The sequence below is a fragment of the Lethenteron reissneri genome, chromosome 16 (assembly GCF_015708825.2).
Source record: "Lethenteron reissneri isolate LAM-NWPU_2019-01 chromosome 16, ASM1570882v1, whole genome shotgun sequence".
NCBI lineage: Eukaryota > Metazoa > Chordata > Hyperoartia > Petromyzontiformes > Petromyzontidae > Lethenteron > Lethenteron reissneri.
In genome coordinates, this window is record NC_083794.1 from 12366500 (window position 1) to 12388426 (window position 21927).

General features: G+C 39.5%; 1 protein-coding gene across 3 annotated transcripts in view; it reads right to left on the reverse strand.

The window, feature by feature from the left end:
• LOC133342998 (protein diaphanous homolog 1-like) overlaps nucleotides 1-21927 on the reverse strand; it is a 233676-nt gene that overhangs the window by 101211 nt on the left and 110538 nt on the right. For 2 of the 3 annotated variants that reach the window (XM_061552421.1, XM_061552419.1), the window contains exons 2-7: nucleotides 14393-14431; nucleotides 13029-13217; nucleotides 12474-12578; nucleotides 3236-3387; nucleotides 2736-2810; nucleotides 2431-2500 (exon numbers count right to left, since the gene is read on the reverse strand). In XM_061552421.1, the coding sequence (XP_061408405.1) occupies nucleotides 2431-2500; nucleotides 2736-2810; nucleotides 3236-3387; nucleotides 12474-12578; nucleotides 13029-13034 (408 nt within the window). In that variant the 5' untranslated portion in view covers nucleotides 13035-13217; nucleotides 14393-14431. The remainder of the gene's footprint in view (nucleotides 1-2430; nucleotides 2501-2735; nucleotides 2811-3235; nucleotides 3388-12473; nucleotides 12579-13028; nucleotides 13218-14392; nucleotides 14432-21927) is intronic. The other variant, XM_061552420.1, reaches the window with a different exon arrangement.

Here is a 21927-nt window from a genome sequence, read left to right on the forward strand (position 1 = left end):
ACACATGTAAGCGCTCCGATGTGATTTCGGATTGTACCGCTTGCTGATCTGCAAGATGTCCGGGCGTTTTGTGCTTCAGTTCCAGAACAAGCTCTCAAGCACGTGGAACAATGTGCATCGTCGTCATGCCGAACAATACACGGTCAGAACTGAATATACATCAGAGAGCTGTGCAGTACAACCATGAATCCTCGACAGTACCACGAACGTACATATATTTTAAAATGCAATTATATTTAGTATTTTTTTTCTGTTGCGGAAATTACAAATGCGAAGACTGTCATCTATTTAATTGTATTTTTCAAGTTTTGGGTACACTGTCTCATTCTTATATGATCAGTGGTATTCAGCTTATCAGAAATCCAAGTGATGTTTCTGAATAAATAGATTTAAAAAATCTATGGTATTATCATGACACTTTCCCCAATGTATTTCAAGAGATGCATAAAAAGAGTAGATAATGGCAGTGCAATGTAGTCTACATAACCACACATGCTCATTTTGTTGGAATGCTGAAATAGCTTTAGTTGATTGGAGGAATCAGTTTTTTTTATTCCCTAATGAGCCAAAATCTGCAAATAATCACATTTCAAAAGGACGCTAGCAATGACATGAGCCGTTACACACTTCACTTATTAAGAACAGCGGGCATATTAATTAAACATTTTCAAGTGTCAAGGAAGAGCAGGTGTCTCTGAGACTAGCATCAGAGACATTCTAGGGGGTACAAATCTTCCTTTAATGTTTATTCACTGCAATCTCGTACATACGTTTGTGAAGATGAAACCACAAACGTCACGTGTGCCACATGCAGAGTTGGAATAAATTGCATTTGTAGGTTATATAATGCATTTCCATTTAACAACAGCCCGTTGCTTTTAAGAAATACATTTATTTATTCTCTATAAATTCTGTACGAATTTATTTCCTCAAAAAGTTGTCTCCCAAAATATACGTTCATCAACGTGCGATGACATCTTTTGAGTGCCGTCTGTCAGTTCACAAAACTTATTTATATGGAGGCCTTAAGTCACTCACATTTTCCTTGTGATTTCACGCATTGCAGAATATATTGTGCTATTCAATACAAGCCATCGTGTTCCTGCACATGTTCAACTTAACTTTTCTTCTATATACACACACAGTCTTATAGTATCAGCTTCACATTAAAAACATGAAAATGCTAATTTAATTAAACATATTAATTAAATACATGCTAAAAAGTACAATTAAGGGATTTTTTTTACTCAAAAATGTAAAATAGTAAAAAAAATAAACACTTTTCCGACAACAGCAGTTTACCAAAACCATATCAGGATCACTATAGATTCATCAAATTATACAGGCCTGTTTAAATGAATGTATCCCAGGTGGTAATCTGATAACACTATATAACAATGAACCCAAATGAAAGACATAATAAACCCCCGGAACAAAGGGTTCACGTAATAACATTTCAGCCCATAATAAATCAGGGCATGTCACGATCTATTATCCAGGAATTATTTATTACAGTCACTTTAATTGTTCAACCATTTTCGTGTTAATAACGTCAAACCACAATGTAAACACGTACGTAAGTACACGTCACGCAAGTCCCCCCACACACACTGAGAAAGTTGAATGTGTATGCTCCAACACAAGCACGCACATTACAAAAGTCAGCGGCTGTGAATGGCACAAGTCTGGTGGGCAGGGCAGGCAGATTATCCTTCATTGAAAAACCACTGGCACCTAACTGTGGTCAGCATGGTGCATGTGCCTGCCTGTTACCAGGGCAGAAATACAACATACAGGCCAGGCAGATGAAAAATATGGACAGTGGAGAGCAGAGGGCCTTCAAAAGAAGGGTTGGGGAACAAAAACAATGTCGGTGATATATTTATTCATAGTAAAAGCCCCTGCACTTAACCGTAGCCGGCATGGCGCACAGGCCCATCTGTACATGGGAAGGGCAACAAAGCAGAGGCCATGAGAAAGCAAGGCTTGAAAGAGAGACACAGAATACAAATGAATCTGGGACACTAGATGGGTGCTAAGGGAGTAGGGCGGGGAGTACTTTTGCTGGGTGTTAATGGCCACATGGGCAGATCAGGAAAACAGTGCACCACAAGAGAGAGAAGGGCAGGAAAAACCAGGAATTGGGATATAGGGGGATACCAAGGGAGAATGCCCTGACTAATCGTTGGTGCACATTAGAAAACAAACGTCTGAAGTAATTGTGCAATATGAATAAGCCATTTAGAGTACCCAGAATCAAATCCTTTTCAGTAAAATGTGCTGATTCTAACTCATTACGGAATTAAACGTACATATACATGATACTCCCCCCCCAAGTATACATTTCACTTTATAGTCATGAAAAAATCTCGCGCTTAAGTATGCTAGTCATGAAAAAAAAAACCCACTCCGTTGACACCCGACGCTTACCTTGTTGTTCATGAAGGCCCTCAGGCAACGCACGATCTCGAGCTGAATTTTCCAATCAAAGTGATTCGGGCTGAGCACAAACACAAAACACTCGCACTTTAATTTCTCTGCAACACTTCCCAGTGTCTGCTTGAGAAAGGCATCTGAAGGACATAACATGTAATGCACACCTTGCTGAGAACCACTCTAACAGTGACCTCGATAAATGTATTCATGGAAGATGAAAACAAAAAGGTGATAAACTTTTATACATCACAAAATGAGACGATAAAATCTTATACCAAGATGAAGTGACAGTGAGATACCTTTGTTTCTCCTGAAGGTCTTGTAGAATATCCAAAAGGATCTTTAGTCCTTCATCACCAAAAAGCTCCACCCAGCTGTGAAAAATATTATAACATTAAACAAATGATATAGACTTTAAAAGAAATTGGTGCTTTTATTGATTTGTTAAATATGCATCTCAAAAAGCTTTTTTGTGATGCAAGTAACGTGTAATATACATCAGGAAAATGTAAATATTTGAATGTACGTTTTGCACAGAAGTGTCACAATCCTGGGACTGGAGCTCAAAATTTAATATTTGTTGGATATAAAAAATAAATTTTGCCTCAGCTCCAGCAAAAGTTGCAGCCACAATGTCAATAAGAACAGCGATTTCACAGATTCTCATTTTTTTCGCCTCTTTATGAACTCAAACCCTACAACAGCAGCAGCGGCAGCGGCTGCCCTTCCTTGACTCCCCACTGCCTCCACCCTCATCCTCAGCCCGAAATTAAATTCACTCATTCCCGTGACGGCACACCTGACAGGATTGCTGGTGAGGGACACTCTCAGAGACTCCAGGCAGGAGAGCAGGCGCTCCTGATCGGAGTCGTGTTCCATCTTCCGAAGTCCAGTCAGTTCTGTTATGTAGTCTTTTCCTGACAATGCTGTGTCCCGTTTGTGCGCTCCACCCTGTGCCGCGTAGCACCACACCACAACTAAAACGTCCGAATGTGCAAATAACAACCAAAGATAACTGCAGTCGCAATGGATGCATTTCAAGAAACACGCATCGGTTATTACAACCAAATGGTAAGCAGAAGACGGGGAGGAAATACAAGGTGGCATCCTCAAATGTGTCTGCAGTGTTATTAGGCATGGGTTGAGAATGCACATTAAACAAGTGAGGTTTAATTGAGCCTCTAGGTACACATTTAAATCCCACAGGCACAGTAGGTGCTTCTAGTTTGAGACTGTCAATCTTCTTGGGGAAAAAAAAGATCAATGCTTTACATTCTAATTATACCACGTACCTGAAGTTAAACTGAAATTAAATTACTAACAACAATTCATTGCAAGAATAAGTGTAAAGAAAAGTTTACAACTACCTGAAAAATGAGCAAAAAATATCTACCAAAAACTTTGTTATTAACACTGAGAATGCACAAACTTCCAAATCTATTTAAATTGGGAGCAGGATAATCATTGCATGCAGATTCAAGCAATTGGACAAGGGTGTAATTTCACCCAGAAAAGCCTCAGTTTATCCCATATTCATTTGGCCAGAAAAGGAGAGCAAAACAAGGTATAAAACAGCAACTGAAACAGGGAATAGCACCTATCCTGCGTATCGCCATCTGGCTAAACGCGATTGAATGAGCGTGCTAAAAAGGAGCGAAAGCTGTTACGGGTGCTATCAACGTAAATCACACCCCAATAAATGAAAAAAAATCAGCACCCAGTTCAGTGCGTGGGAAATGTCAACCGCCAGATGGGCCTGAAATTTTAATGGTTGGCTTGATGAGTTTTGCCGTGAAGCTTCGGGGTGTTTTGGGTTGGATGAGGGGAGTGGGTGGATGGGTGGAGGGAGGGGAGCTAAGTGTTGGTTAGCATATCTCTGAGGATTGCTGATAAGTATGTCTGTCGAGGGAGCAACGAAATGAGTCAAGCTTCAGGCCTTTCTCCAATTACTTTGGTATCGCTTAATTTTCACTCAGGGTGGGCATATTCTATCACATTTTCAAAAAATGTATTCTACGATAAGTGGGTGAGACTCTATTGGACACGTGTCACATTTTTTGACAATACATACATCGCATACAAACATAAATTATATGTTTTTTTTTTACTCAAGAAACCACCTGAATTTCATCCCGGGAGTTTGGAAAATAACATATCTGGGAAGGATTGTTGTCAACCAACTCATGATCACGAAAATAAACTTCACGTAAAATGTTATGTAAAATCTTACACAAACATTTTATGTAATGATTTCAACAACATAGGGCATTTCTTTTCAAATCGAGACATGTACACAAGCATAACATTGGACAATACAAACTAGGACAAATGCACACACTTTGAAAACTTATCAAGTGTGTACATATTCTTTGGGTCTTTCAGTAAAGTGAGGTAGATGGTTCAAAGAAAATAACAGAAAACTACGACATTTCGATTACAACACAAGCGACCCAAAGAATATGAATTCCTGCAGTAACGAAAGCTTTAAGTCAAGATTTAAGTATGTACATATTCCTTCAAGGCACATAGAACAAACAGAAAAAAAACCTCAAGCACTTAAGTGAAAAAATAAAGTATAATCTGGTCATCCACATGCACAGAAATCTCTGGTATGATACTCATGAACGTGTAATTTTTAACTGTGTAAACACACATACACACGTAAATTAAGTGTATACATAATACGCACATGCCCCTCTTATGAATATAAGGTAAAAGTAACACACACACTGCCTGGTTATTTAACAAAGGAAAATGTACTATTATCACTCTGACACTCATTTACTGAAGAAAGCCTCACTGGGTCGCATCACCTTTATTTCATGATAGGAATTTTCCAGCATTTGGAATGTTTAGCCAATAGCAACAATGGAAGACAATCAGTGAAACCGGACGAAATCATTACAAAACAGGGGAAGAACTTACAAACTCCTCACAGAAAGGTTCCAAAATCGGGAATCGAACCCAGGATTCTCTTACTGTGAGGCACAAGCATTACCACCGTGCTGCCACCCTGCGACCCAAGACCAGCCCAGGTATGTTCCATATCGTTTCAACAAAACACTGTTGGCAATTACTCTGTTGGCAATGCGATGGAGCCATTTACATTTCCAGCTTTAATAATTGTTAAAGTAACTCGTGACAGTTCAGCATAAACACACCCACTGCATTGCAGTTTTCAATTTACTGAAGCGACGAAGAAAACTACAAATTATTATCGCGTGTAAAACGGTGAAAGAAACCATCCCAGAGATTGCAAGTAAAAAGCAGCGAGTTATGAAAACCACACTCAAATTAATCACATATACAGCCCAGGAAAAATAATCAAATGCGGCTGTTGAAAAGATGACTGCAATTTGCCATGTGATCTGTAAACGTGAGAGTGCGATTAAAAGAAAAAGCTCCTTTAAGTATGCAAGAGAGAAGGATGATGCATTCTGAAAGGTGAGGTGATATTTACCCCGTTTCCTTGGGTCACGCAACCCCAATTCTTTAGCACCACCAATCTAACAACTAGCCGCTTCTTCCTTAAATGTCACCAAAGGCAAAACATTTTTCACTCACATATTCCTTGAAATTCAAAGCTGAATAAATAAACAACCCTTTTTCCGTACGAGCACAGAACAACACGCGTTACTGAGGATTCGTCGCTCTTAATGATGCCGACGGAGTTTGCTTGCATGTCCACTGCTCAATTGTAACATAATTTAATGACGTATAAATAAGGCTTTCCGCAGGTTGAGCTGATGCTTACATTTTTCTGTTAAAATGTTTTTTTCGCTCTCCAAATATTCCTTTGTGTACACAACAAGCTTGTGTTCAAGTGTTCAGTGTGTTATCAGTACTGAGGGGAGGTTGCTAAAATAAAAACAAAAGCAGTAAATATCAGTTGTGCGAGAAAAAAACATCTAAATTCATGTGCTTGAAACTAAATGTATTCACTGTCCTTCAATAAGGGGAAAACCTACTGCGCTACATGACCTCTGTGGCAGGAAACAGTTGAAGAGTTAGGTTTTCAGCACAAGATCCACTTTAGACTTACGATAAGTGCATTGTATAAAGCGGTTTCAAATCGATTAATTCATACTTATGCAAATCATACGCTTAAGTTAGTTCTATGCTAATGGCTCTGAAATGTACAGATGAGACAGAACAGACATGAGACATTATAAACGAGGGGTTAAAATAGGACTAAAAAGAATTTCGTCTTGAAAGAAATCACATCCCCAAATCATAACAATTAATAAGGTCGCTAGGGAGATGAGTCATTACATGCATACCAACCAGCCATTCACACAGCTATACATAGCAGCAATGCTCTCACGTACCACATAGTAGACCTGGGTAACTACTTCAAGAATCATATTCGAATCCTGTGCGAGGACTATTTCTGCAGAAATCATGCTTCTTTTATGAGTAATTCCCACGTTTAAATCTCCATTTAATTCAAATAAATTCTAACAGATATTCTTCCATGAAATAGCAATTCTACTGCAAAATCTACCTTAGCTAATATCTATGATTAGCTTAACTGAGCATCATCACTTCCAGTTGTCTAGAATTGGCAATTCAAGCTATTTTCAGGAATCCAGAATCACGGCTGAACTGCATTGGCAATGTCCAGTGTGTGGAATTGGCCGGATCAACCCAAATTCCAAGGAAAGGCCCTCTAGGACTTGGACAGCCTAGAAGGGGCCAGACTGGACGTGGTACTTAACCATGCCCAGGAAGAACGTAATCAACCAGGTAGGGTGTTGACTGTTATGTTATCCGACTCTCTGTTGCATTACATTACATTTCTAAGTATACTAGATTTGTGTTTCTATTTCATTTATACCTGATGATGATTGCTTGTGTTGCAATCGAAACGTCGTATGCTAGTATTTAATTTATTATTTGATCTTTATACGTGACTTTACCGAACGAACCAAAGAGTAATTCCTGCAGTCACGAAAGCTCCAAATTAAGTTTCAATATAATATAGTTCCTAGCTGGAAAATAGGATCGACAGAATCTTGGAATCATGGTTGGCCATGCCGCCTGGATCCCTGAATGGCATTTAGGCAAGATAAAAAGGTCCATGGGGTCTGGCTGGTCGAGAGGAAGCGCTTTTGAAACATATGGCCAATGCTTATGTAATACTGGTCAATATCAGCTGGCTGTCTTCTTGGTTCTTTCAATAAAGTCACGTAGAAGGGAAATAATAAAATAATAATAATAAAACATAATAAAATACAATTCTCACGACATTTCGGCCACAACGAAAGCAGCCGTCCTCAGGTGAAGAACAGGTCTGTCGGAAAGACAGCGTCTGAATGAGCACCACCAAGCTTGGCAGCGTATATTTAAGCTGGGTTGGAGGGGGAAGGGCGCCTTGGCAAAGGAATTTGCATATCAAGAGGAAATTAGCATATTTATGGGAAATGCAAATATGGGATTAGTCACTACTAAGTAGTGACTAATCACTACTTAGTAGTCACTACTAAGTAGAGACTAATCCCACATCTGCATTTCCAACCCAGCTTAAATATACGCTGCCAAGCTTGGTGGTGCTCATTCAGACGCTGTCTTTCCGACAGACCTGTTCTTCACCTGAGGACGGCTGCTTGCGTTGTGGCCGAAACGTCGTGAGATTTGTATTTTATTATGTTTTATTATTATTTTATTATTTCCCTTATACGTGACTTTACCGAAAGAACCAAGAAGACAGCCAGCTGATATTGACCAGTATTACATAAGCATTGGCCATATATAATTCAAAAGCGCTTCCTCTCGACCAGCCAGACCCCATGGACCCTCTTATCTTGCCTAAATGCCATTCAGGGATCCAGGCGGCTTGGCCAACCATGATTCCAAGATTCTGTCGATCCTATTTTCCAGCTAGGAACTATATTATATTGAAACTTAATTTGGAGCTTTCGTGACTGCAGGAATTACTCTTTGGTTCTTTCGGTAAAGTCACGTATAAAGATAAAATAATAAATTAAATACTAGCATATGACGTTTCGATTGCAACACAAGCAATCATCATCAGGTATAAATGAAATAGAAACACAAATCTAGTATACTTAGAAATGTAATGCAACAGAGAGTCGGATAACATAACAGTCAACACCCTACCTGGTTGATTTCGTTCTTCCTGAGAATGCTAAATTTGAGAGAGAGATAAAACACAGAACCAGAGACATATAGACAGACATATAAGCAGACATATATCACAGAGATACATAGAGAGAGACAAACATAGGCACACAGAGAAACCACGCCTCTGTGTCGAGGCCTTAAATAGAGAGAGGGGGCGGGGGCGGAGAGAGAGGGAGGGGTTAGAGAAATTAGCATGTCAATGAGTGGCACGGTGAGTGGCACGGTGAAAAAGCTTGAAAAATTTAGGAGACAGGGAGAGAGACACACTGAATTAAATAACCTAGCAAAATTTCGAAATGTAATGTAATGCAACACAGAGAGTCGGTCAACACACAATTAACGCATAGCCTGGTTGATTACGTTTTTCAAATTTCACACTTAACGTCTAACTTAGCAATCTTTGAAAAACGTAATCAACCAGGCTATGCGTTAATTGTGTGTTGACCGACTATCTGTGTTGCATTACATTACATTTTGAAAAATTTTGCTAGGTTATTTAAGTCAGTGTGTCTCTCTCCCTGTCTCCTAATTTTTTCAAGCTTTAACACCGTGCCACTCATTGACATGCTAATCTCTCTAACCCCTCCCTCTCTCTCCGCTCCCACCCCCTCTCTCAAGCTTTTGCACCATGCTACTCATCGTGCCACTCATTGACATGCTAATATCTCTAACCCCTCCCTCTCTCTCCGCCCCCGCCCCCTCTCTCTATTTAAGGCCTCGACACAGAGGCGTGGTTTCTCTGTGTGCCTATGTGTGTCTCTCTCTATGTATCTCTGTGATATCTGTCTGCTTATATGTCTGTCTATATGTCTCTGGTTCTGTGTATTATCTCTCAAACTTAGCATTCTCAGGAAGAACGTAATCAACCAGGTAGGGTGTTGACTGTTATGTTATCCGACTCTCGGTTGTATTACATTACATTTCTAAGTATACTAGATTTGTGTTTCTATTTCATTTATACCTGATGATGATTGCTTGTGTTGCAATCGAAACGTCGTATGCTAGTATTTAATTTATTATTTTATCTTTATATGTGACTTTACTGAAAGAACCAAAGAGTATATTATATTGTAAGGATATTGCCATTTCAGGCTACGAATCTTGAAAATCACCGAGCTCTCCTGTATATACTTGGGTACACATATATGTATAAGCAGGCCAATGGCTGGAAAATACAGGGTGACCCAAAAAAAACGGGCTCCGTGCACACGGGGCCTATTAGAGTTGGGGCCCGTTGTTTTTGGGTCACCCTGTATAAGTACAAATGAAAAGATTATAACCAATATATACAATATAATAAATATATATGAACAAGATATAATTTCTCAAAAATTATACGTGTTACACAATAGTGGGTGGTATGTCTTCCCAGAAAAATATGTTTGGCCAACTGTGGCTTCTTAATATCACTTTTAATGCATTCAGTTGGCTACCCTATTGTAACGAAAACAGTTCTGATAAAACAGGCTAAACTATACCTGATTCATATTCCAGTACTGTTGATTTAATTACGTGCTGGAAAATAAACACAATTATTTGAAATCCAATACTTCACTTATGAAAATCTTGAGAAAGTAGATTTGTTTTTACTTACTCTTTTATCTGCCATGAACACGAAAATACAAAAAATTACTTTTTCAATACTAAAATTATAGCTCGAATGAAATATAAAGCAGGCAGAGTAAAATGTATTTAAGCAATAGATTGCCAGGTCTAATAGAAGTCTGGCCAATGTGGGTTTCGGCTTGGTTGTTATTCACATGCAAGGGTCCTCTGTGGGTGACACGGCATGGCCTCATAGTATAATCTCCCAGTCGGTAAAGCATGTCATACATTCCATTAAATAGCAAGCCTGTGGGATACCTTTATCTCAAAGGCTTTAACCTTGATAGAGAAACAAAACTAAAGCGAATTCCTCCCCGCATCCCAGTGTGTGCTCCCTTTTCTACTTCGTCATTTAGACTTTAGTTTTGTGGTTGGTCAAATCGGCTTGATAAAGATCAAATGATCGGAGAACATTGCTGTGCTTTCAATTATCTGCTTAATATGGTCTTTCCAAAATCAGTTTAATTAGTAATAGGGCAGTTAATTGTTTCAATTATAAAAATGTCCATGCAAATGTAGGTTTCCCATGTAAAATGTTGCAATGAAATAAAAAATTGCCCAATACCAAATTGAAACATATGCCACATGCTCATCTTCATTAAAAAAGGAACTAGCCACCTACCGCGGCTCATTGCTTTGCTCATTGAAAACATAATGAAGAATATTATTATGTGTAGAGTTTAGTTAAAATTTGTTCAATTCTGGGATGGTAGCATTTTTAATTATCTTAGAACATGCAGTGAAAATTATTTTAAGGATACTAAAAACAAACCAAAAAGTAAATAGGTCGCATCAACAAATAATTACAAGGAGTAAAACATGCAGAAATTTGTAACAAATTCTTTATACAAAAAAGCAAAAGAGTGGACCCTTACTGCACACATGTCACCACTATACAAAAGCAAATTAGCCTGCTTGATTAGTGCCACAAAACCATTTTTCCCCCAATCTCCCTTCTGTCATTTTCTCAAGTAAATCACAAATTTGCGAAGCCCCTTACAGACAGGCCATGCCATTTCAAATTCCTTGAATAATGTGCATCGCCAAGGGAATATTGCCATACCACCTGTCAGTCCCATTCTTGTTCTCCATAGCCACAAGCGGACACCCGTCATGAGTGCACACCTCGAACACTCACTGATAAGAAGTAATTCTGGGGTAATCAGGGTTCCTTGCTCTCTATGTCTTTTCTCCCGCTACCCATTTCGGTGTGTTTGGGCTGCCCATCAGATAGGATTGAGATCTTCGGTGGCACCACAACTCATGACTCGGAGGTAAATGTCACCTGTAATAATTTACGCATACAGGCCACGAACCTTAGTTTTGGCAATGCTACTAAACACATAGTCCAAAGATGGTCTGCCGTTATGAACACATTCTGACTGCATTTTATGGTGTATCTATCCAGAACGTGGCTATGAATGACAAGTTAGTTTTAAAATGCATGTCACAAAAGGCATCAGGTATTCCAAAATGTAATTTAATGTACTTAAAATGTCAAAACAGTCTGAACTGGAGCTTATTTGTATTCTGTTCATTGATGCTGTTGATTCAGAATATAAACAAGGCAAATGCCATTGGTTCTTTTTAATTCTTCACAACATCTGCAACCTGTTTAACGATAATGGGCATGGCTTGCTGATTATGTCTCACCATCTAATGTTGTACAAGATCTTTACATGAAAACATGCCTTTTTCAGTGGGCGTCAAATCTAGATTTTTTTAAAATAAAAAATTGCTGTAGTATAAATATAAAACTTCAATTATTCAGCAATAAAATGCCTTAAAATTGTGAATTTTTTTTTTTTTATCAAATATAGGCATCAAGTAAAAGATACACTTTAGAGTTTCCTTATTCATGAACACTGAGAATAAAACTAACGTCACATTAAATTACGTAATAATCAATCTGACAACAACCCGTTCAATAAAAAAAATACAGCAGTGCATATCGTTAGGTCATTTCTGTTAAATTCAGGTAGACTAGCACGAGTCATGCATTACCATGGTATATGATGACCTCTGCTGGACAAAATATAAATTATTCAAAGAACTAACATGTTTCTTGCGTGCCAACTTTAGGGCTGTAGCGGTGAAATAGTGCCCTCCCATGGACAAATAATGTATTTCAATGACAGGCAATTCCACTGCAGTGGAGATGGATAATGTTTCAATCAGCACACCACTTGAACTCTGTAACATCTCAGAATCCAAGGGTTAGGGACAGAAATCAAAGTTCAGCATTCAGTTGGGGACAAGAGTGGGAGTGGAGGTGATGACAAACTCACCGTCTTGGAAGAGGAAGCCATGTATTGTAAAACCATGTCACGCTTCGTTTTTTCATCTTTGTGGCGCAAAGGAGCCTTGTGGGCCTCACTGAGGTTCATGTCCTCCTGTTGTGTAAAAAAAATAGCAGCACAATAGTACAACTTCTCAGAATATCTGTAAATCATTAAAAAGATCAAGCTTGGAGGAATAAAAATGGAAAGTACAGTACAGCTTTATTCCACAACCACTCTTACTCCAATTATCTACAGGAGCTGTAGGGTCCGGCAAAAATTCCTATTAGCTGTGTTCCTATTATTCTTATTATTCACAATTATCCAAGGATTTTGCTATTATGATTTGCGGAATAGCATTCTTTTATTCGCCATGGTTAAGAGTAGTTGAGCAGAAAATGCACCTTCTTATCCGTAATTGTTTCCTACAGACAAAGGCGGGCGTGGAGGTGGGATACAATCATGGATAATTGAATCCGCGGTATTGGACCTCCACATCACCACGAATAAGAGGAATTCTCCCGCAAAAAAAATAAGAAAGAAAACGTATGTATGGTGTTTTACCAGCATCTTCTCAAAAAACGTGTGGATCTGATCCTCGGTGAGGTCATCTCCACCGAAAGGTAGCTGAGCCCCGCTGGCGAGTTGGCTATCACGGCTGCTCGGCCCTCCTCCACGTTGCACAACGACGGGGCGGTCCCCTTTCTCCTTGTCCTTCTTGGCGCCAGCACGGATGCTTGCAAAGCGGTCCAGCTGCGTTAGCACAACACACGGGGGGAAACATTAGCGCGAGGAGAATTTCTTTCAACAATGCAGAGTAGTTCTTTCGAAGGCAAGTGCAACGGTAACTGTCAGAAATTTTAAACCAACTTCGAATAAAGCGTAGTTGCAAGCACAATGCGCATCTTGCTTGCTTGCACGCCCTTTTCAATGTACTATTTTATTTATACTTTTTTTTTTACAAATGCGATGTGAAGGGTAAATGAGCATAAATTTTTTTATATATATAATGACATAATAATGTAAACTAGAAAATTCAGTATATATTAATCTGTAAATAGTTCCAATGTAGAGCTATGGCAGTAAAACACTTTATTCCTACGAACCGCATTCAAGTACAATTTACAGGTGTCCTATTCAATTACAATAGTGCATTTAACGGAACAGGAAACTGCGGTCATCTGAAATGGCCTCATCTTCTCACACTCATTGGTTAGGAGTGTATGTGATGGCTATGGTTAGCCTTCACATCACTTCTTTTTTCCCATATACCAAGAATACAAATGTAAAAATTAAGGCAAAGAAAAAGGTGTTGCTGAAACCACAGTAAGGAATAATCAAAGCTCAAAATCAGATAAATTACCCAACGATGATGAGCTGTCGCAGAAATACTCCTGAAAATCTCTAGTTTCCTTCAAGTTAATCTCATTCTTCACGAGAAAATTATCAAATCCAGTTGCACATTTTAGACGTGACAACACAGCAGCGATAACAATTATGGGTAAACAATGAAGGTAATGAAAGCTGCGTTTGGCTCATGGAAATGCACGGTTGAAATGATGTAAATTTGGCGAAAGCCACGACCAAGGGCAAACGTACATTACAAATAGAACTGTCTTGGCAATCACGTTATTTGGGATAGCTTGCTCAAGCGTGCTACATCTCACACTGCAATAATGAAACACGTACACTAAGTGGAATACCACGGAGCCAAGGCACACTCCGAAATGTGCAGTAAATGTTTACTCGTGCAATTCCCATTAGTCAGCAAAGCGTTTTCTTTTGGAGGAAAGCAAAAGCATTCACGATGACATTCCATCCATGCGCACCTTTGGTCACATGCATGGCACTCGTGAATTTGCAAGAGTTATGCAAACAGAAATTGTGTGCAGATAGCCTATGTAAGCAAGCAGCACACACGACCTTACCAGAGACACCTGCTCATGATCCGTAGATTTTTTCAGTTTCTGCTCTCCAAAAACGAGGAATTAAAAAGAAAAAAAAGAAAAGAGAGTAGAAAAAAGAACATTGATTGCTTGTTAAATCCCATCACCAAATACAATCAGAAGGGTAAAACAACAGTCAGTGATGCCCTTGGAGAAGGGTAAGAGTTTTCCCATGCCTGAAATTGCTGCATGTGCTTATTTAACTTTCTTACAGGCGATTGAAACAGAGAAGACAAAGTGCATGCTCACAGAAGGCACACAAAGACACACTTTAAGAATATGCGCCAAATCAATGCCAGTCCATCATTTTCAATTCAAATTGTCACTGGTCATTTTTATTCGTGTAATTTCCTTTAGTTTTCCTCTTGGCAAAAAAACAGATGTTGGTCGCTTCTAGACCCATCAATAAATTCTGCACAGTGGTGAAAAATAACCAAGCGGTAGCATCAGCACTTAGATGTGATACACACACTCACAACTAGTTGCAATATTATGCTCTATGCTCTTACTGAGGAGCCAACTGCTTATTCCTGCTTATTCCAATAAGCAGTTATCCCCAGAACGTGAACGAATCGGCATGCTATCTGCCGTATATGTTGCACTGCATGACCCTTGTTCTGGCAGCAAGAGTAATGCAGCCACCTGGTTCGATAGCGCAGTATTGTCACGCTCTTCTTTAATCTCGCAAACCTCATGTCGCCGCTGTTTAAAGTTTGACTTGCCCTTTAGGAAAGCAATCTCTATTCCTATAACAGTATACAGCTCGCCACATCCAACCATTTTTTTTCATGGTACGTTTCCCACGTAATGCGGCTCACAGTGGCACTCATCAGCTTGGTTATGCTCCAAGAGTAATACAGTGCCAGTGTCCAAGGAATTTGTGACTCCATTTCTATCGAAATAGGTTTATTGGTTTATCTTGTGCTTTTTAACACAGTAAGTCGTGAATTCATGTTTCAATAAATCTTTCCACGCAAGCCAAGAGGGTCCATTTTTAGATAGTATGGATGCTGATAATAACAGAGTGGAGGAGCAACACACCATTTAAAATATGTATCTAAAAACTCTCCTTCATTATTGTCATCATCCTTAACTCTCCATTCATGAAATAACAAATTAATCTGCATGCACAAATGAGTCACGTGCATGCATTAAATAAATATTTTACAAGTTTTTGAAGGCAAGCGGGGATATATTGTTACCCTTTGATGTTTTCTATAAAACAAACAAAGTTATGCAAATGTTTCATTATTGTTGTTTTTGTGAAATAATTATTCGTATATTTTATAAGCTGCTGGCATGAGGTTGTTTATTATCAGTAAAATAACATGTTGTCTTACACAAATCCGAACATCCGCATATATTGGCAAGGGCACACTGACTTTCCAAGAGACAGTATACAGTGACCATAAAAAAAGTTACATTTTCCAAATAAGTTTACATTTTTGTTAATCTTTACAAATGTTTAAAAGCTGGATAACTCATTAGCATATGGCTCATTACAAGTCATAAACTGTAGCTACTACAGTAATGTCAGGATATCATTATAACTGTGCTCTGTATCTATTTAATCAGCGATGCAAATATTGCGCGTGGCATATTACTGCCTTAAAAGAAACACATATATAATAGCTGACGTTTCGAGAAATGGCCCTTCTTGATAGCACTTTATTTACATGTTATTTGACCCATGCGTGTTTTTTGCGTGTGTGTTCGCTGTGATTGTGCGCCACTGCCAATGTGAGCATCACAAACTAATGTGAGCGGCATATGGTATTACACGGACAAAATTGTCATTATTCTGGCACGGCGTAGAGGGGACCGTCTTGATTGCCTTTTTTGAGATAGCTTTCTGTAGTACAGCAAAGCATCTGACATTTGTGGCCTTGCCATCTGTGGCTTGGAAAGGAGGGAACATATATGCACTTCACTTATACCTACCAACAGAATTACCAAGCCTTGCCCACATAAGCAGACACTTTAAAGCGTCACACTCGGTGTGTGGTAAAACATGTTTTTACATAAACAAGACAAGTTAACAACACATTTACACGACACATTCATATTTATGGGAGCTAACCCTCCAAAAAACTGTATTTTGAATAAACAGGGTATTTTTACTGACTCAAATGTGGGTCAAACTTTGGCTTAAACAAGAATTCTGGTGAGAAATGGCACGAAGAAAAGTGGGTAGAGGAGTCTCAAGACAATTCTCACATGCGGTTGACAACCTGACTGGAGTGTGGCACCATACCAGTGCACATGCCCACTCTCCAGCAAGACTTTTGAACACCCACACACACACACATAAAAGATAACAATCCTCTCGGCAAATTAAATGTAGCAAACACAAATGGATGATACAGTACCGTCGTGTAAAACAACGTGGCATTCTCAAATGCAAACATTACACCAGATATTTGAGAAACCACATCAGCGCCACAGTGCCTGTTTAGGTCCTGCGGTTCCAAGTTGACGTGCAACTTTGTGACCAAAGGATCCCCGCGTCACTGTAGTGGGTTACCAAACATCTTGAAACAACATAAAACCAGTTCGCCTTTTGGTGTTCTCTGGTCTGACACTGGCGAGACGAGGCACTTTAGAAGGGTGTCCTAGTGTAGACCTATCAGTTTCAAAGGAAATGCCCATATATTTAGACTTAAAACTTTCGTGCCTGCAGGAATTCATATTCTTGGTTCTTTCGGTAAAGTCACGTAGATGAAAAATTAAAATAAAGTTACATGTAATTATCAGAGCATATTTTGTATTTGCATGTTCATCACAAGTACGTGTGCTTAATGCGGACATAATTCCTTGCAAAAGGTTTCTATTTGATGTTTGAACATCTTAATATCTGTTTTACTGCCGGAAAGGGTAAACCCTATTCTTATTTTTTCATAACATAAAACCGGTCAAGCTGCCAGGGAGTTACCCAAAACAATTACAACTACTACCACTTAAAACTGGCACCGCAATAACACTGCACTAAAACAAAGCACTGAGACTTGTGCTCAAGCCAAATCACATTTAATGAGCAGTTTTGAAACGCATGTTCCACTGAAGCTAAAAGTGCTTCGTTTTGTTGTGTGATATCGCACACAATGACCCGAATGCTAAGCAGGGCAATCTGTGGCAGCTACTATAATGAATACAGTATATATATCTCAAAAGACAATTTAAATTCCCAAGTAATAATCAGTTTTCTTATTTAACAGGTGTTCCAACAGTGCAGGGTCAAAAGATTAATTTGGTTGGAGCTGCTACTACAAAGCCTGGGCATGAACTCTTTGTATGCCACTGTAGTTGCGAATTAATTTGTTAACCCCCATCCTTCTCACAGCTATAAGTGAAAAGCGGACAGATCATCATCGACGGTGGTGAATTTGCGAATGCGGGGAAAAGCCGTCGAACTCGTTTGATTGAACATGCTCTTTACAATGCAAGCTCATGGACGAGATAATCTTACGGATAACTTGGAATGCTTTAATGTGATGCGAATGTCGATTTGGTGCACTGTAGGGCACTCTAGATTTATGACAAGCTTCCCGTTTTCAATAATTAAAAAAGGCGACAACAACAACAAGGTGATACTGCCGACGCAGAGAACGCCCAACGTAATTGTTACCAGCCTCGAAAGTGCAACGACAGACGTCACCCCGCATTTGGTTCGATGTATTTGAGTGGACGACATCCTGACCGTGTTACAATTCTGGCTAGAATATTTGCACGCACTCACGTTGTTCCTTTAACGCATTTGAACGTTCGTCTAAGCCGCAGGACCCCCCCCCCACCCAACGATATGCAACCGCGCAGATGGAGCAATGCGAATCAGCGGGGAGTGTGTGCAGCAGCGAGATACGTACGCGTGGTCGCATCACAAAACCGCAAGGGAGTGCCCGAGATTTGCCTGGGGACAGCACTCATCCAGCAGTGGATACATCGTGGCGAACGATAATGATTGTAAATGGTCGATTTCTTTAGTTCTTTCATTAGCCACACATTGTAAAAACTATTTTTTTTATTGATTTATTCAAGTAATGTATGTTCAATATTCCATTGGAACCTCATTTGCCAGTAAAAAATATGATAATTGGTTTTTTTACCCTTCTATCTGGCAACAAAACTGACACCTTTTTTTTACAAGGAGTCATGTTTGCATAGACCACAATACCTGCAGTCATAATGCAAACAATAAACATAACTCTGATAATATATGCACTGTCCTTGAAGTTGATTGGTCCACACCCGAGACAGCTTTCCTTAGAGCCAAGTCTCACATGGGTTAGACCAGATGACGCATATATTATCAGAGTTATGTTTATTGTTTGCATTATGGCTGCAGGTATTGTGGTCTATGCAAACATGACTCCTTGTAAAAAAAGGTGTCAGTTTTGTTGCCAGATAGAAGGGTAAAAAAACAAATATCTTAAGTTCAATATTGTAACATAGTGCGAGCAAAATTACAGCAGTGACTTCACAAAAGTGCAATCGCCTTGTGACCGTCACCTATTCATACTGCACGCAAAAAGCGCCCAGCCTCTGTGCATTTTGCAGAAACCAACAATAGCGCATTGTGGTCCACTGGTCTTAGGTCACCATCTCATTATAAAAGCCCGGTGTTCCGTTTGTCCATCAACTAAATAAAGGCCTGAATCAAAAAGTTATAGAAAGTGCTCCACCCCACACCCAGATGTGGGGGTAAAAAGTTTATCCAAGAGGTTTACAAACATTGACTCCCCCCGCCCCCCCCTAAAAAATGTTTTTGTAGACATATGCCTAACACACCCTACATAAAATAGTCAGTAGCCGTAGGTCGACAATTTTTTGTCAAATAAATGTGAACAAAATGTCACCAACCGAAACTAGTCTCCTGTTGTCTCTCCGTGTCGTTGCTGGCTGTCAGTCGGGCACAATTTTTAAAAATGTATTTCATTGCGACTGAAGGCATGAGAACCAGAAAGCAGTTATTCAATAGCTATGAATGATTATTGCATAATCCACAAAGGCCGGGTGTTTTTTTGTATACATTCTGAGTGTTGTTTAAAACTCATGATTTTCAGGTGTGCACTGTTTTTTTCTGATATGATGAGTTTTCTCATTAATGACATATTTTATGATTAAAACTGTACAGGACAGTTGAGTTAAAGTTCACACGAGATACAAGAATGTGGCTATGCAAGATCTTAACAACTGTCCTCCGAACCCAAATTCCAGGGTATTTTGTAATTCAGTCAACCAACAGCGTATGATGTATTGCAGTAGATTCATGAGGCCAAAGCATTAAGCTTACTAACATAAATACAACCTTACATCCACTCAAGATTAATTTAAGCTTCTACATCAAACATAAGTTGAAAACAGAACTGTATGTACTGTGGTTTTACACGTCAAAACGATTGGGTGGGGTAGCAGTGCAGTGGTTTGCGTCATACACTATAAACCCTGAGACCTGAGATCAGTTCCCGACCGTGGTTAATACTCGTGGCAAGTAATATCTGAACTAGTGATGCCCACCCACGTTTCACCAACCCGTCATGAACAGCATGTCCAAAACACCGACACGGCATCGTGACGCCTTCACCCGCCAGCAAACAGTTCATTAAACAAGTTACCTAATGTTCTACTTTCATTTTCAACTTTATGAAGATGTATCTCTTTGAAATACTGTACATTGTTCATTCGGACAACTTTAGCCGGCAGTCTTAACACTAAACGTCAAAGGTCGGACGATATCTTTTTTTTAAAGTGCCAGTTAAATGGCTTCCAAGGTGAGAATTGTGAGGGTGCACTTGATTGAGGTCACTCTGACGTCATACGAGGTCAGTCTCCAAGACAACACTCAAATATTGTCACAAGCAAAACACTAGCTGATGGCATTTTAGGTCAACCTAACCTGGGGGGGAATCACTGAAGTGTTGAAGAAGCCGATTACAAAGCAATTCAGACAAATTGAAATTTAAACTACGGGGACTAGACTGGAAGAGGCCTCAAGCGGAACACACTGCCAGTGTGTGAGAGAGATATATGCACTCCCAACAGCAGCGAAAGGTTGAAAGCGGCAATGAATATATATATCGTTCTGGAAAAAGTGCACTGGACTTGCAAAGCAGAGGTCACCACCGGTTCGATCTCCCAGCACAGCAGTTGAAGCAAAGGGAGCAAGTTTCTTAATTGCTCCAGGATCTGTCCACCAAGCAGTAGAAATGGGTACGGCCATAGTTGATGGGCAAGATGCGTGTGGTAGGATAAATTAGTGGGTACTTCAAACTCTTATAAGACGTCTGGCCAGCGTGGAAGAGTAGACCAAAAATATCCTCTAGCAATATATAAGGCGTACACTACTGTAATTGTGAACCAACACTCAATCGACCTCCTTCGACTGTCTTCAAGTAAATTCCTCATATTGCAAACACAATGCATTTTTTAAAATATCAATAGAAATTTTAATTGGAGGCCAACGACCCTATTGTGCTACAAGTCCCCGAAGGGCAAAGTATATGTATTAAGGTGACAGCTGATTGGTTAGGTAACCGAGCTTGGACCACAGGAGCTATATGACACGCTGTAAAACACGCCCGTTACGGGTAAAAATATCGTATGACCCAACTCATTGTATTTTTTTTTATGCCACACAGTTAACTACGCCCAAGTTTTCCCACTGCCGAGTGTTCACATTGGAATGCACTGTAGTAGAGTATTCATATTGCTCCACACAACGCACAGAGCGGACAAAAATGTAATCGTTAATCATAAGTACGCCTTGCCACATCAATCCTCCAGCCCAAAATACATAAGATAGGAAATAATTAACAAGAGCCTTTTTAACACATAAACTACCATACTTGTATGTTGTTTTAAATTGGCATTTTGTTCATTGGGTATTTTTGTTCCTTGCTACGCTGTTGAGTAAGTCTTCCCGTCCAACTTAATCTCGTGCTTGCAGATCTGCTTTGGCTGCCACCACGAACCGGCACATGAGACAGAAAAACATAAGAGATTGCAAAGCATTCATGAGTCGATCAGGAACACGTTCAGTACAGTATTGGACAGCATACATATAGTTTTGAGAAAGAGACTGAAATATAACATTAAAAGTACTCCCCTCTTAAAAACGCCACCCATGAGCAAAATGCGTATACTGCATTACATGACTGTTCCCCTTCTCGTTACCAATTTGACTTGTTTTTGACAACAGCTTTTGGTCACCTGGTTCTGGAAAAAATAAGGTGATGGTTATTGCAAAAACAATTTGAAGTTTTCACGTGCACAAACAAAGACTTAAGATGAAAAAAAAGCAGACGCTTTAGAACCTGAGGAAAATGTATGTTGAACTTCTTTCGCACCGTACGATGTGACTAGCAAGTGGAACAAATGTAACTGCAGCTGCACAATGTTACCGTACACATTGACAACGTTATCAAGGGGTGTGCAAAGAGCACAAAAAATGGCAGTCAATTGCAAAAAATAATCAGGGGTTATGGTTCCGAAATAGGCTTGTCGTGTCAATGAATTGAAAA